General features: G+C 42.2%; 1 protein-coding gene across 3 annotated transcripts in view; it reads left to right on the top strand.

Moving 5' to 3' along the window:
• The window catches only part of CHD1L (chromodomain helicase DNA binding protein 1 like), a 61,196-nt gene that overhangs the window by 31,797 nt on the left and 14,121 nt on the right, over positions 1 to 15,278 (top strand). For all 3 annotated transcript variants that reach the window (XM_081224706.1, XM_081224707.1, XM_081224705.1), the window contains 6 exons: positions 1,771 to 1,867; positions 4,024 to 4,097; positions 4,369 to 4,479; positions 7,437 to 7,551; positions 8,412 to 8,565; positions 12,017 to 12,182. In XM_081224706.1, the coding sequence (XP_081080832.1) occupies positions 1,771 to 1,867; positions 4,024 to 4,097; positions 4,369 to 4,479; positions 7,437 to 7,551; positions 8,412 to 8,565; positions 12,017 to 12,182 (717 nt within the window). The remainder of the gene's footprint in view (positions 1 to 1,770; positions 1,868 to 4,023; positions 4,098 to 4,368; positions 4,480 to 7,436; positions 7,552 to 8,411; positions 8,566 to 12,016; positions 12,183 to 15,278) is intronic.

Here is a 15,278-nt window from a genome sequence, read left to right as displayed (position 1 = left end):
TTAGCCTTTCCCACATAGTGTGGTTCCTTTTTCACAATTGCCTCTCTTTGTTCAGCACAATAGAAAAGCATTTAAATTTTGCCACTTTTCTGGGTCTTTCTTCATTTCCTTAGGAGAGCTCCCTGTGTCATGTAAAAACTTATGGGAAATAATGTGTATGCTTCTCTCCTGTAAATCTGTCTCATGTCTGTCTTTTTTTTTAAATTCAGGATCTAGTCATAGATCCTGCATTGCATTTGTCTTTTTTTTTTTTTTCCTGTGGTACGCAGGCCTCTCACTGTTGTGGCCTCTCCCGTTGTGGAGCACAGGCTCCGGACGCGCAGGCTCAGTGGCCATGGCTCACAGGCCCAGCCGCTCCACGGCATGTGGGATCTTCCCAGACCGGGGCACAAACCCGTGTCCCCTGCATCGGCAGGCAGACTCTCAACCACTGCGCCACCAGGGAAGCCCTTTTTGTCATTTTTTAAAATTTAATTCACTTATATTGGTAGCCTTTGGGACAATTCCAGGCCTTTCGTGGCTATGAGGGCTCTCTTTACTCTCCTGTAATCTAGAAGTGTTCCTCAGCTTTTTTTTTTTTTTTTTTTTTTTTTGGTCTTTCATTAAATTGACAGTTTTGAAGAATCAGGGCAGGTTGTTTTATGGGATGTCTCATAATCTGAATTTATCTGATCATTTCTTTTTTTTTTAACATCTTTATTGGAGTATAATTGCTTTACAGTGTTGTGTTAGTTTCTGCTCTATAACAAAGTGAATCATTATCTGATCATTTCTTTATGATTGGATGCCCCTTGGTCTTGAACCCACTTGTTGAGCCTTTTATCACTACCATTCCTAGTTCACCAGTGGTCTCCAAGTGGCTCAACCAATAGTTGTCAGTTCACATTTTAATTAACCTCTCAAAACCTTGACGTAATTGATTGCGTCTTGAGACACCTTTATCTTTTGGCTTCTGGGACAATACTTTCTCTCGCTTTTCCACCTGCCTTACATCTGCTCCTTCTCAGCCTCCTTTGCTTCTTCCCTTTCATCTTATGGATGTCTGTAAATTTCCCTCTTAAGTGCTACTTTAGTTGCATTCTATACATTTTGATATGTAGTGTTTTCATTTTCATTCAAAAAAAATTTTTTTTTAATTCACTCTGATTGGTAGCCTTTGGGACCATTCCAGACTTTTTGTGGCTGTGAGGGCTCTGTTATTGATAGGATCAGTGTGGAGGGTTTGCCAAGTCATCTTAAGGAAGTCTTTGCCAAGTAGCAGTATGAATTGTTTTAAAATGTCACAGAATCTTAATTAGGTGCATATCAGAGCTTTTTTTTTTTTTTTTAAGAGATGGGGCATTGGGAACATGTAGATTTTGAAGGAAGCCCTCCAGGTTATTCTACTATCCCCACCTCGAGAATGACTCATTTATACATCTAAGCCTATTTCTTGATTTGTTTTCTAGAGTGAGAGCCTGAAGGTTTCAATTTTGGGTCTCTTTGGTTTTTAGCGTATCCCTGGTGCCTCAGCTTCCTAAAGAGTGGGTTTCTTCCTTGGGTAAATATTTCTTAGGCATATTGGGTGTGCCAGGCTCTGTGATTGATGTTAGGCAGTGCTGAGATCATCATGTAAAAAATAATTATGAAACACCTCAAAGAGATATGAGACTTGGGCCCTTTATCAGTTGGAAGGAGCTTGGCCTCTCTGTAGCCTTGGCTATCGGCTTTTCTGTTCAGTCTGCCCTGACTGGGGACACATTTACGGGCAGTGGGTTCTTTCTTTTCCAGGTGTGGAACCAGAGCCTTTTGAAATTGGAGGTCACCTGATCGAGGCCAGTGGGAAACTTCACCTGCTGGATAAGCTGCTGGCATTCCTGTATTCCAAGTAGGTGGTAGTGTCATATTTTCTGCTCTGAGCTGGTGACTGTTAAAACCAGAATAAGGAGCACCTCACTGGTTTCTTGAGACTAATCCCAATTCTCCTTTTTTCAAGACCCTGATTCAGGTTCCGTCTTCTCTGCAACTACAACCCCCTCCCCCCATTCCATTCCATCCCACACCATCCCCTCCATAATCATCCTTTCCTTTCCTGATTTCATACAGCACTTAGGATCCTAATCCAGTGCTTGGCAATGTGCTGCCTTAATCTGCTGTCTGGTTAATTGCTGTATATTAACCATCTCACTCCAGCTATATTGTTTAGTTCCACAGGGACAGAGATAACATCAAGCATTTCTTGTTTCACTTCCTGCTGGTACCTTGCATTGAATTGGCACATAATAAGTGCTTAGTAAATATTTACTTCTGTTAACTTGTGGGCCTTGGTTTGAACCCAGGAAGAACTTGGGGACTCTTTCCCTGAGACATGAGTTGGGCATCGGATGACCGAGTCACTTCTGGAGCCTCTAAAGGTTCCGCTAAGTGTTCAGTGGCCTGGTGTCCAGCCTGTATCTGATCTTCCTGATCCCCAGAGGGACAGAGGAGTCTAGAAAAATCCTAGTTTCCCAAGGATTTCAAAGTTATCCCTTAGGGACAACTGACCCAAGTAGGCCTGAACCAACCTAAAACCTCAGATTTGGCAAAACTGTCCAGCATTAGGAATGTGCAAGTCAAATAACTACATGTCTTACTATATTTTATTGGCTATGATGTATCTACTCTAAGTGTCTTAGTGTTGGAGAAGGACCGATAAATATCTTCTCTCCAACCTTTTCCTTTCACAGGTGATGAAACAGGCCCAAAGATTGTGTGGCTTGTCTGAGGCCACCACAGCTAGCAAATGACAGAGATGGGATTAGAACTGAGGTCCTCAATTTTAAGTTCAGTGCATTTTCTACCAATGTGGGGCTAGAGTCTTGAAGGAATTGTTCATAACTGTTCATCTACACCCATTGCAAAATCAGATTAAATTAGTTTTCCTACTGAGAATGTTGTTTTGACAGTGCTGTGCTTCTTTGTTTACACAAACTTTTTTTTCTTTATTCTTTTTCATTAGTTATCTACTTTATACATAGTATCAGTAGTGTATATATGTCAATCCCAATCTTCCAATTCATCCCACCCCTCCCTTTCCCCCCTTGGTGTCCATATGTTTGTTCTCTACGTCTGTGTCTCTATTTCTGCTTTGCCAATAAGATCATCTATACCATTTTTCTAGATTCCACATATATGTGTTAACATACGATACTTGTTTTTCTCTTTTTGACTTATTTCACTCTCTATGACGGTCAAATAATGGCTGATAGCATGGGGCTCTAAGCTTGACTTTGTTTTTTGTTTGTTTGTTTTGGTCGCACTGTGCAGCTTGTGGGATCTTAGTTCCTCAACCAGGGATTGAAACCTGGCCCCCAGCAGTGAAAGCACAGAGTCCTAACCACTGGACCACCAGGGAATTCCCTTGAATTTGTTCTTGACTTAATCCATTCTACCTCCTCCTTTCCTCTCTCCTCTCCCTACATAAATTTTCTCGTGTATCACATGGGATATGAGATGCCACCTGCCCCTTGCTTCTCTAAAGTGATGTTTCTCAGAATTTTTAACCAATAATGCTGTACATTGAAAGGATAGTAACTTTCACCCCCAAGTAGAGAATAGCTATAGATTGCCAACCACAAGCTCTTTAGGGTTATCAATTTTTGTTTTTTGTACATTGGAATTTTGCATTTTTCTCTTCACAAATCTTTTATTTTGCTGTTAAAATAAAAGTGTATATTTCTTTCCATTTAGTATTTGACATCCTAGAAAGAGGTGTCTTGGTTATCCAGTCTTCCTACACCCTCTGGTGCATTGACACATGCTCCTGGGAATATCCCCACTCTAGTTTGAGAACTGCTCTAAGGATACAGCTACATGTGCTGTTATATCCTTACATAAAGCATTTTGCATTACTGAAGAAGTCTCTGTAAATCATTATGACATTTATATTTCTGCTTCAGTATTTCATTTCTTTATAAACTTGCATTCTTTGGTAAGTGTCACCTGAGCGAAACCCACCTTAAATACTATCAGAGTTGGCAGTTTTCCTTTTCTTTTTCTTGCCAGGGGCCATCGAGTTTTACTTTTCTCCCAGATGACCCAGATGTTGGATATTCTCCAAGACTACATGGATTATAGAGGTGACATCCCTTGACCACTACATTGCTCAAGACTTTTAGACTTTTAACAGTCCAGATAGGCCCCTGAAGAGTTACCTGGGGTGTGGGGCTGTTACAGAGGAAAGCAGTGTAAGAACATTGTTCAGAACCAAAGGAAGGTTGCTTACAGTAGGGGCGTGCCTGTATATGAGAAGGGACAAATCAGCATTTGGTTTTGAGCTGACAGTGTTTAATTCCACAGAGAATACTTGGAAATGGTTAATGTTTCTCTGTTTTCTCCCTCTGTGTGAAGGCTACAGCTATGAGCGTGTGGATGGCTCCGTGAGAGGAGAAGAGAGACACCTGGCCATCAAGAACTTTGGACAGCAGCCCATCTTTATTTTTCTCCTGAGTACCAGGGCAGGTAGGCCGCATAGACACTGACCAAAGCAGACAAATAAGGGGTGACACAGTACATTCACATCCTAACCATTAGTATGTTTTTCCTTAATTCTCTGAAAGGTGAGGTTATTACTGAGGAGTGGAAAAAAGGGGGAACTGAGGCAGCTGACATAAGTTTATCAAGGTGCTGGACTCCTAGCATGGTGTTCTTTTCTATCCAACCAATCTAAACTTTCATCTCATCAGGGAAGTAAGGCTAAAACCTGGGGTCTTTGGAAAGTAATTCTAACCTGCTTTGACTATTGACCTGGGATCGTCCTGAAAGATTTCTATGATTTTCTGCAAAATTTTAGTCCCATTTGATAGAGACAGCTTACCTTCCCAGCCATGAAATGAGATAACAACCTGTCTACTAGTTGTCCTTCCTACAAGTAGCTCTGGAATAGTGTTGTAAAAGCTTAATAAAAATCTAGTATTAAAAAATGTGATAGGGCTTCCCTGGTGGCACAGTGGTTGAGAGTCCGCCTGCCGATGCAGGGGACATGGGTTCGTGCCCCGGTCCGGGAAGATCCCACATGCCACGGAGCGGCTAGGCCCGTGAGCCATGGCCACTGAGCCTGCGCATCCGGAGCCTGTGCTCCGCAACAGGAGAGGCCACAACAGTGAGAGGCCCGCGTACCGCAAAAAAAAAAAAAAAGAATGTGATAATGAAATTGCCAGCTTGTTAGAATTATTTATAACATTGCCTATATAAACTTGTTAAAAATATTATACATGACATTTATAGTGTTTTACCAGTTACAGAATGTTTTCATTTCTTTAAATAATATGACATCAGCTCTTGGAGATGAAATTATTCTCATGTCATGGAACAAGCAGACCTTAAGTTAGTTTTAAACTCATAGAATCTTAAGTTTCATTATTTTATTTTTTGTAGACCTAAATCTTGATGGAATAGATGCAAGAGCTCTGAAGGGATATGTGTCCTCTATTAATAAAGAGAGATCAATATCTTTATGAGAAGAGAGTTCAGGCTTACTTAGTAAGCATTTATTAAGCATTGTTCCGCCTGTGTACGTCTCACCTCTGTATTGTGAAGATCTGGTCAGATTCATATGACCCTACTCGCTTCCAAGATCATCAACTGCACCCTGGATCTCAGCCATTTGTTCCTGTCATTAGTTGTCTCAGGGTAGACTTAGGAGAGACCGAAAGGATCAGGGCAAACATCATCACTGTTGGGAAAACAGCCCTCTTTATGCTTTACTGATTTCATCATCTTCATATTCAGAGAGAAGCATTGTTTGAAACGTCTAAAATTAGGAAGAAAGAGATCTCTGCTTTTCAACTAATCTCCTTGGAGCACTCAGAATTAGTTGAAACACAGTGATCTTTTAGAAGCCAAAGCAGTTCTGGACATGAGTCTTTTCCAAACACTGTCCTGTTTGCTCTTGCTTTTTAGCTGTATATTTGCATCATTATCATTTATTCAGCAGTTTCCCTCCAACTTTCACATATTTCTGATTGAGTCATATCGCCACCAGGTGGCAGTGATAGCTCATGAATATGTCCCAAAGAAGTCTGGCTACAACTTATTTATAAAATATTACCCCTTCATGAAGAAGAGTTTAACTTAGACAACATTAACCCAAGAAGAAGAAGAAAATTTTTAGGGAGCTCACTTTAATGAAAGAAGTGCCTGGGAGGTATTATGGAATAGTGGGTAAAAAGCATAGGCTCTGGAGCCAGACCATGTGGCACTGAATCTGGTACTTTCTCTTTCCAGCTGTGCAACTTCCAGTAAATCCCTTAACCTCTCTGTGCTTCCATTTCAACATCTATAAAATGAGCATAATAACAGTAACTGCTCATAGGATTGTTGCAAGGATTAAAGGAGTTAATATATGTAAAGTGCTTATTAAAACAGTGCCTGGCAAGGAGTAAAGCACAGCACCAGGGTAGCCATCATTATTACTAAGTATAATTTAGCATCTCTCAGTAATCAGTCTTTAATATCTCTTTATTCCAACTTTAATTTTATATGAAGGGTTTAATTAGAATATTCCTGCCTGACTTGTCTTGAAATCCAGCATAGAGACAGTAGCCTGTCTCAAAAGTTAGTCCTTAATTTTGGCTCTTGGAACAAGCCGTTTCAGGCTTGCTTGTTTCAGCAACGAGCTGTAACGACCCTGCAAAGAGGGAGTCAGTTTTGTACTTGTTTCCACATTAATCAAAGAGAAGGCTGTAACTTGCCTTCATGGTTCTCTTAATTAATTCCTGTAGTCCAGGGAGCCTCCCCAGCCCTTTTCTTACAGTGCTGAAGAAAGACCAGAAAGTTGTCCCAGGGAGTGTTCTTGTCCTTTGGTTGGTTTTGTTACCTTGTCTTTGATTAATGTGGAAACACATACAGAAGAGACTTAACTGAAGTTTTCTCCAGTCAGAGGGAGGTAGCTTCCCCACTCCTCTTGGGAGTGTAATAAATGGCATCCCCTCTTCTCATTAACTTGTATCGCGGGTCTTACTGCTTAGTTGTACCTTGCAGTGGATGTTAAGAGCTCTTCTCTTAATGTTGCCCACAGCAGACCTCACTCATATTTAAAACTGGTTCTGAAAGAGCATGTGGCCTTTGCTATAGATGATTCTAAACAAATTGTAATGAAGATTTTTAAACAGAAGAGATTTAAGATGGCTTCAGGGCATGAACTTAAGTACCCACTTTTGCTCCTTACCCCTGCTGCCCTCATTCTGTTACTTTCAGTCGTTAAACTTTCCCAAGTCAGGCGATAGGAGCCCAGGTAGGACTTTTAACCACTACAAGGCTCTGTCTGGAGTTGGGGATGGGGGTGTCAGTTTGAAGGATGAAGCCAATTGTTTTGGCTGCTCTCAATTTATCAATCTGGCCACTGTAGCCTTGCGTCTTTATTGTCTGGTCCCCAGCCCATGTGCTGCTGATAACATTCTTTTTTGCATTGTTTTCAGGTGGAGTTGGCATGAACTTAACGGCAGCAGATACCGTTATTTTTGTTGACAGCGATTTCAATCCTCAGAATGACTTGCAAGCAGCTGCCAGGGCTCACCGAATTGGCCAGAACAAGTGAGAGATTTAAGCATAGCACGGTTCCACTTCCTTGGCTCTTGAGCAGTTCTGGGTTGGGGAGGAAGGTGAAGAGTGTGGGCTGGTGACAGTCCTAGACTGGAGGGCGAGAGACCGCTAGGTTTTAGCCCAGCTCTGTTGCTCACTCATGAGTAGTACTGGGATGGGCATGTTATTATTCCATACTTGCTTTGTTAAAAAGAGCAAAGTCGGGCTTCCCTGGTGGTGCAGTGGTTGAGAGTCTGCCTGCCGATGCAGGGGACATGGGTTCCTGCCCCGGTCCGGGAGGATCCCACATGCCACGGGGCGGCTGGGCCCGTGAGCCATGGCCGCTGAGCCTGCGCGTCCGGAGCCTGTGCTCCGCAACGGGAGAGGCCAGAACAGTGAGAGGCCCGCGTACTGCAAAAAAACAAAAACAAAAACAAAGAGCAGAGTCAGATTGTGAAAGGACTAGAAGGAAGCTTTAGAAGTTATTTATCTCATCCTTCCTGAATTAAGGTCTAATTCAGTTAAAAAATGAAGTTATGGCTTTATGGAGCTAAGCTAAAAAGATAAGTCTTACCCTTTGGCCTGAGGATGATTTAGATCTCCCGAAAGTTTTCCTCCACCATAGATAAGGAACCCAGTTATGGCCATCTCATCATCCCTCCCTTGACTCTTTTGGAAGGGTTCAGTGAGAATTAGAAGCTGGATCTGTCTAACAAATGCTCAGGTTCACATACAACCACTTCCCTTTAGTTGTACCCTGAACATGGCATTTTGGGTTTGTTTTCTTTTAGGTGTATTGACCTTGCATGCTTGTGCCCTTCTTTGCAGACCCTTCTATGTTAGTGCATTGCTTTCCTTTGACTTCTGTACAGGTCCGTTAAAGTCATTCGGCTGATTGGTCGAGACACTGTGGAAGAAATAGTCTGTAGGAAAGCAGCCTCCAAGCTGCAGCTCACCAACATGATCATAGAAGGGGGCCATTTTACTCTGGGAGCCCAGAAACCTGCTGCGCATGCTGACCTCCAGGTAAAACGTATTCTTCACTTTAGAATGTGTCCTGGTTTTAGTCAGTGCTCCTGTGGATGAGAAAGTAAATGAATTAACCACCCACTCTCCCCAACCACACATTTGTTCTCTGGGCAAATTCCTACCATTCATTATATCTACTGCGTGCAAGCTGCTGTGGGAGCTAAAATGAATCTGATATATAAAGACAGAAAAATACAGAATGAGGATGGGCTTTGGATCCCTCTGCTTGGATTCAAATCCAAGCCTTGCCACTTATTGGCTGAGTGGCTTTGAGCAGATCTCTTAACCTTTGTTTTTCTAAAAGTGAGGATACCACAAGTTACCTCAGGGGGCCTTAAGAGAATTAGATAAACAACTCAGCATAATAAATAATGATTAATCTCATACCTCCATCTTAACCCCAGACCCTTGGATCAGCGCTCTACATCACCTTCTTCATACTCAGAGAAAGGTGGACAAGATCAGGAATTCAAAATTATGCCTTAGGAGAAATAGACGAAAGAACTAGAGTTAATTTCTTGAAGAAGGGGATGCAGGATAGGAAGCAAATGCTGGCTTGGAAGACTTTAGAGAAAGTTGTCTTCTGGAAGAGGGCTTAGAGATATTCTGTAGCAGCCCTTGGGTTAAAATTGGAACCCATATTACGATATATCCCAGGTTCTCCCATTTTGACCCAGGGATGAGTGGCTGGAAGTGGAGAGACCAACTCCTAGCATACTGGAAAGATCCAGGAGTGAAGTGAGTAATAGACCTCTGACGGCGCAGTAGCAGTGGGAGGGTCTGGAGTGAGCAACATTACAAAAGAAGAAATGACAGGAGTCGGCTGCTTAGAGGTGGGAAGCTAGGGAGATGGAAAATTCAAAGGTGTCTATAAGGTCTTAAGCCTGGATGATGAGGAGGATAGAAATTAGGAAGATAGAAGGTAGGCAGAGTTTTAGGAAGGGAAGATAGTTTATGCTTAAGTCAACAGAGTTTGCAGTAAAAAAATATAAACAAAACTATTATTAGAGGAAAACTCAGAGACAAAAATTTCATTTGCAAAAGTTTGTAGGAGAGTAGGCTTTAAAGGGACTAGTTTATCAAACAGAAAATATCAATACAACAAGTATTTAAAGGAAAAAAAGTTAAACACTATTATAAGCAGAATTACCCAGTTTACAGTTAGTCTGGTTAAAAAAACATTTTCTCACATGGCTATCATATCCACAAAGACCAGTGCGTATCTTTACACATCAGCTTTGCAAAAGACAGGGCTCACATTGGTTTTGTTAGTGAGTCGGTAGCTGACAGGAAGGGCTCAAGGATTCTTTTATTTTAGGTCTAGAATTAGAAAGTATCCCTGGGTTTTGTGCATTTACTTGTTTGATTTTTGTTTATCTCAAGGTGCAAAGTGTGTTTTTTTTCTTTCTCTGTTTTTCCTTTGGTTCCCAATTGATGTGTGCATGCTTATCCATGCTGGTGGCAGGGCCGGCTGTACGTATTTTTTTCACATTATCCAAAAGGCAATTACAAATGTAAGATGAAGGCTTGAGAGAGAGGTAGGGACAGACAGCAGAGACTCTTAAATATAGTTCTCCATGCACGAGTTCTCCCATAGAACCTTGAGAGCAACAAGTTCAGCGTTGGGTCTGGTGGTGGGAATAGATGGCGGAGCCTTGGAGTGCCCACATTCTGGGTGTGGGAGGAGGAGGGGTTGTCAGTGAGAAGTTGGAACTCTCCCAGTGCGGGAGGGGCTCAGGGGATTCAGTCGGGGTGTCCCTGTGAAGCAGGCTGCTGGGCATGTCCATGTGATTGAGTAGACATGCCTCTGTGCCGTGGGCCAAATACTAGTGGGAACATAGACCCCTGGCTGTTTGAGAGGGGCTCTGTCGGAATCTCGCCCAGCTCGTGGTTATCAGAAGGTTACGTTCCGGCTCTAATGTCTGATTTCTCTCTTCCCTACCAAGACTCTGCAAGTTATCTCTTTGGTTGCCAAAAGCAAAGGTAACAACCCAATGCCCTTGTCTCAGAAGACAGCAGGGTTTGTTTGTAAGATGAAAAGAATCCAATAGTAAAAGATGTAACTGTTGTTTAGTAAATTTAAGAAGTATAGGATCCTGAAGTCCTCAAGGAAGGAAGGAAGGTTTGTTATCCTGCAGGAGGAACATAACAGAAACAGAGAGGCGGATGCAGATGTAGTGAACATGTATTGAACGCTTACTGTGTGCTAAGTATCATATGAAGTGCTTCTTTCCGATTGTTTCGTGAATATGAATAACAAGGGAATGAGGTAGGCACTCCCTTTATTCCTATTTTAAATAATTTGCCCTAGGACATTCACTTACTAGGACGCCAATCCAAGTACTCTCTAACTTCCAAGCACATGCCCTTGCCGTTAATTACTGTAATATTATTGCTTCTTTAAAAACACGTGTAGTCCCTTGGTGACTGAGACACATCACAAGTGAAAGCATAAATACAAGGTAGACTGAAGGGAGTGTCCCAGGACGGACCAGTCTTTTTCATAAATATTTGGCTTTCTTCTATTTTTGGTGCCAGTCGTCTTGTTATATATATCCACGTTAAAGATCAGTATATCCAGGTTTGATGCTTAGGTGAGCTGTCTAAATTGTTTTCAAGCTGATACAGAATACATTAAGATTTCCAAGTTACTCACAGAATACACCATCTGGAGATAACTGACCCAGTCTAAAGAGACAAGATGCAAATGAGCCAAGATGTGAATGCGGCTTGGTTTAGAGTCTCAGAGTTATCACTTAGGGAAGTACAGAGCTGGAAGTAGGAAGCTAAAGCCAGGAAAGATGATCTGAACTTTTTAGGTCATTCCTACAGCCCTAGGGATAGGCTGAGGGCACATCAGAGAGAAGGAAAGAGAAGCAGGGTAGTGCAGTGCTAGAGGAATGTCCAGCAACATTAGAATTGAGAAAGGGCTTTCAGGTCTAGTGGTTGGGAGTTGTTACTGGTCTTTGTGAAGGCAGTTTCCATAGAGCACTGCGGCAGGAACAAAATTGCCAAAGGAAAGAAGTCACTTAAGAAGTACCCCGTGTAGCCTCGTTCCAAGAAGTTTGGCAGTGGAAGGGATGGGAGAGTAGCTAACAGGGTCTGACTTCTCATGTGGCTGCTGGGATTGCCTGTGAAAAAGACTCCATGAGAAGTGCTAAGATAATGCAGGATATGGCTGTTATTAAAAAAAAAAAAAAATTGGAGGCTCAGATTTTTTGTTTATTGAGAATTGTCAAAGTCAGCATCTCTGTCATTTATCACTCTCTGCTTACCCATCATCCAACTACAGAACAGCCCCATTGGTGTCATCTGTCATGGGGAGAGAAGGAAGGCTGACCATCAGAGAAGGAGTGTGCCTGGTGTCGTTAAGCCACTTTGCAAATCACTGATACCCAATGTTTGTTTTCATGAGGGCCAACTGGACTTTTTGTTTTCTTCATTCAAGTTGAATGAGATACTCAAATTCGGTTTGGATAAACTCCTGTCCTCTGAGGGGAGCACCATGGATGAAATAGACCTGGAGTCTATCCTGGGAGAAACAAAAGATGGCCAGTGGATCTCTGGTGCCCTGCCGACAGCAGAAGAAAGAAGCAGAGAACAAGAGGAAGGAAGTAAGTGGGGGCGATGAGAGCAGAGCCAATGGCGCGGCCACCCCAGGCTAGAACATGAGTGAGATCGGTCCCCAGGGAAGGTCCTGGATACTGCTCCTGGGACATCCTTTTCCTGTCCAGCCCTATTCTCATCCTGGGCACACTGTTTAAGACTTAACATGGTTCAAGAACTCTTCCTAGGCTGATTGGAAATTGGCTGTTCCCTTGTATCTGAACTTTGAACCAAGTTGATGATACTAATGCTTATGGTAGTATCAATCTCAAGGATTTTAATTTGTGCTTTTTCCTCCCTTGATTGCAAGCGTCTTCTCCTTTGTTTATCAGTAAATCCTTCTGTCCTTAGTATGGCGCTACACACAGTGATCCCTTTTCTGAATAGTAGAATGAGTTATTTTTTAAATTATAGTTAACACCAGTGGAGCATTAAGTGTGAACTTATGTGCCTTATACCTATGTTTTCATTTCACTGCTCTGTGAAGTGAGGTACCGTTAATTTTAATTTTTTTAGTGAAGCAATATATATGATCATGAGATGATCTTGTCTTTTTTTTTCTGATTTGGGTCAACATTTGTCTTTTGTCCATTACTATTTCTATAGTATTTTAATTTCTGATTTGAAATTTTTTTTTTCACATAGTAGCTTTGTAAGGATGTTTCCTGTTGTCTTAGGGTTATTTTGAAATGACTTTATTTTCCCATACCAGTGACAACAGAGATTCAGTGTGGACTGGGGTGAGAGGTCTGATAGTCTTACTAGGCTTCTTAATTCAAGAGTACCTTATTCCGTTCATACAGAGAAGGGCAGTTTCTTTACCCGACACTGCTTCCTTTTATTGGGTGGAGAGTGGGCTGGCATGACTTGCGGTTTTGTGATTCTCTTGTTTCTGTAGGACCCTGAATTTCCATCACTTGCTTCCTTCTTTCCCTTTGCCACCAAACTGTCAAAGCATGTCTTCCCCTTCTAAGTTGTTTCTTGCCCCCAGAAGCAGTGCCTTCCCAAATTGTAAGCTGCAACTACTTTCTAGTTCCTTCCTTTCAATTCCTTAGTAGCCGCTGCTCTGATCTGCCAGGTCTCAGACCTTTCTTCATTATTTTCCCATTTGGGGTGTGTCCTTCTCGTGTGGGATAAATTTGATCTGTGTCTGACGTTGCTAGAACCGCCTCTTTTCTATGCAGTCTCTGCCTGACTCTCTACTCTAGTGTGGGCTTGGGAGCCGACTTAGCTGGTTTGAGATGTTCATTTCTCTACCTACCTTCAAATTGAAGTTTGTAGTACTCTCTGCCTCCTAGTTTTGTAGTAGGCATGGGTTCAGGGTGGTTTTGTTATCCTTGTTCTGTATGGTTTTTATAGGATGTTTGGGGAGATTGGAATGTCAGCAGCTGGCGTGATTCTACAAGATAGTGCTCTTTGACTTTGCTCGTAGTTTATCTTTTAAATTTTTTAATATTAGCATCCCATTTTTATTCTTCAAGAACTCATTCTTATTCTCTGCTTGTTGTTGTTTTAAATGTATCTTGTTCTCATTCCAGGGATATAACATCCTCTCTGAGGACATTTATTATAGCTTTTAAAAAGTATTCCAGGGAGAATATTTATTGTATCTTTTAACAAAGTATTCCTCTACTCCCTGTGTTGTCTCTCTTTTCTCTAGTTGCTTCTCCTTCTTTTTAAAAAATTTGTCTTCTCCTTGTTGGTAGTTTTCCTGAAATACCGGGTGTGCTCTGGCTGTCTGTTCACGTGTGCTGGTGAAATGCCAAAGCTGATGGGCAGCTCCGGCCTGAGCAGGTATCTGGGTGTGGGAAGCAGTCAGCCTTGAGAGGAGGCTGCGGACGTGCCAGGCATGCTGTCGCTGCTCGAAGGGACTGTCCCTACTTGTTTCCCTCCTTGTTCCATTCCATGGGAGGTAAATCACCAGGGCCCAGAGATCAGAAATAATGTAAAATGAGATAAGCAAAGCTGTCTCCCCCCTGCACGTGCAGGTTAGTTTTGATGATTCTGGGTTTATGGGTTTTCTCCCAGGGAAGTTAACCTTGAGCTGAGACAGTCATTAGATAATGTAGACCACCATCTGGCAACCTTCCCTTTTCTAGTCTATATAATCTGCAACTGTAGCACAATAAAATTTGCCTTGCAACCATCAGTTGTCTTGGGCCTTCTGACCCCATTCGTCGGTGCTATTTCAGTTCCTTACCCCTTCCCTTCTGGCCCTGGGCGGTGAGATCCTCTTTCTCCAGCTGGTCCACAGCATCTGGGCTCCCGGGGCTTATTCCAGCATCACTGGTTGGTGAGCTGTCTTTCACACTGAAAGGGACCTTCCCAGATGTCTGTATTGGAAGTCTTTTCTCTGGGTAACTCTGTTTCTCCAGAGACGAATCCTTTAATATCTTTCTTGGAAGAGGTGGGTAAGGGTCGGAATAACCTGTTTGCTCAGATTGAGGAGACAGCGTGAGTGAAGGGGTTCAGGGCACTCCTGTATTTGGTGTGCAGATTTTCTCTCAGTTCCTCCACCCCACAGTTCCTCGTCCATGGTAAGTTCTAAGCTTTTGGGGGATTGAAAGGGTCTGTGTTCTTATAATCACCCCTTGACTAGGCACCTGTGTTTTGCTTCCACTGTTCTTTTCACTCTTATCATCCCTCCAGCCACTTCTATTTTCTAAAGATTTACTGACCTTTTCATCCACTGTCATCTCATGTATCTTTTAAAAATCCCTTTACTGCCATGTACTTATTTTAGGTGGGAGAAGAAATAGATGTATGTGGTCCTATTTTTAAGTTTCACTTTGATTACATTAAGTACTGAAGCTTGCTTGCACCCATTTCTGCACTCATCTAGATTAATTTCAGCTTATTTTCCTAACGTTTAGTAGAACAAAATAAAATTTCACTGTTTTCCAGAAAGATAATTACAATTTTTTTAGCAGTTGGACTGAGAAATATTTTTTTTTCAGGCAGTCCAGCTGCCAGAAAAGATTTCCCAGTTGTATTAAAATTTGGAATTTTGTCTTTGATCAGTGAGTGTAGAGTTCACTCTGTGGTAGATGGTTCCATTGGCAGGCTATAGATAAGTGTCTAAGCCTGTGGTCTCCAAACTTCTC

Source organism: Mesoplodon bidens (genome assembly GCF_964165515.1).
Source record: "Mesoplodon bidens genome assembly, chromosome: 2".
NCBI classification, from domain to species: domain Eukaryota; kingdom Metazoa; phylum Chordata; class Mammalia; order Artiodactyla; family Ziphiidae; genus Mesoplodon; species Mesoplodon bidens.
Note: the sequence above shows the minus strand (reverse complement) of the source record. Positions and strands in the feature narration are given on the sequence as shown.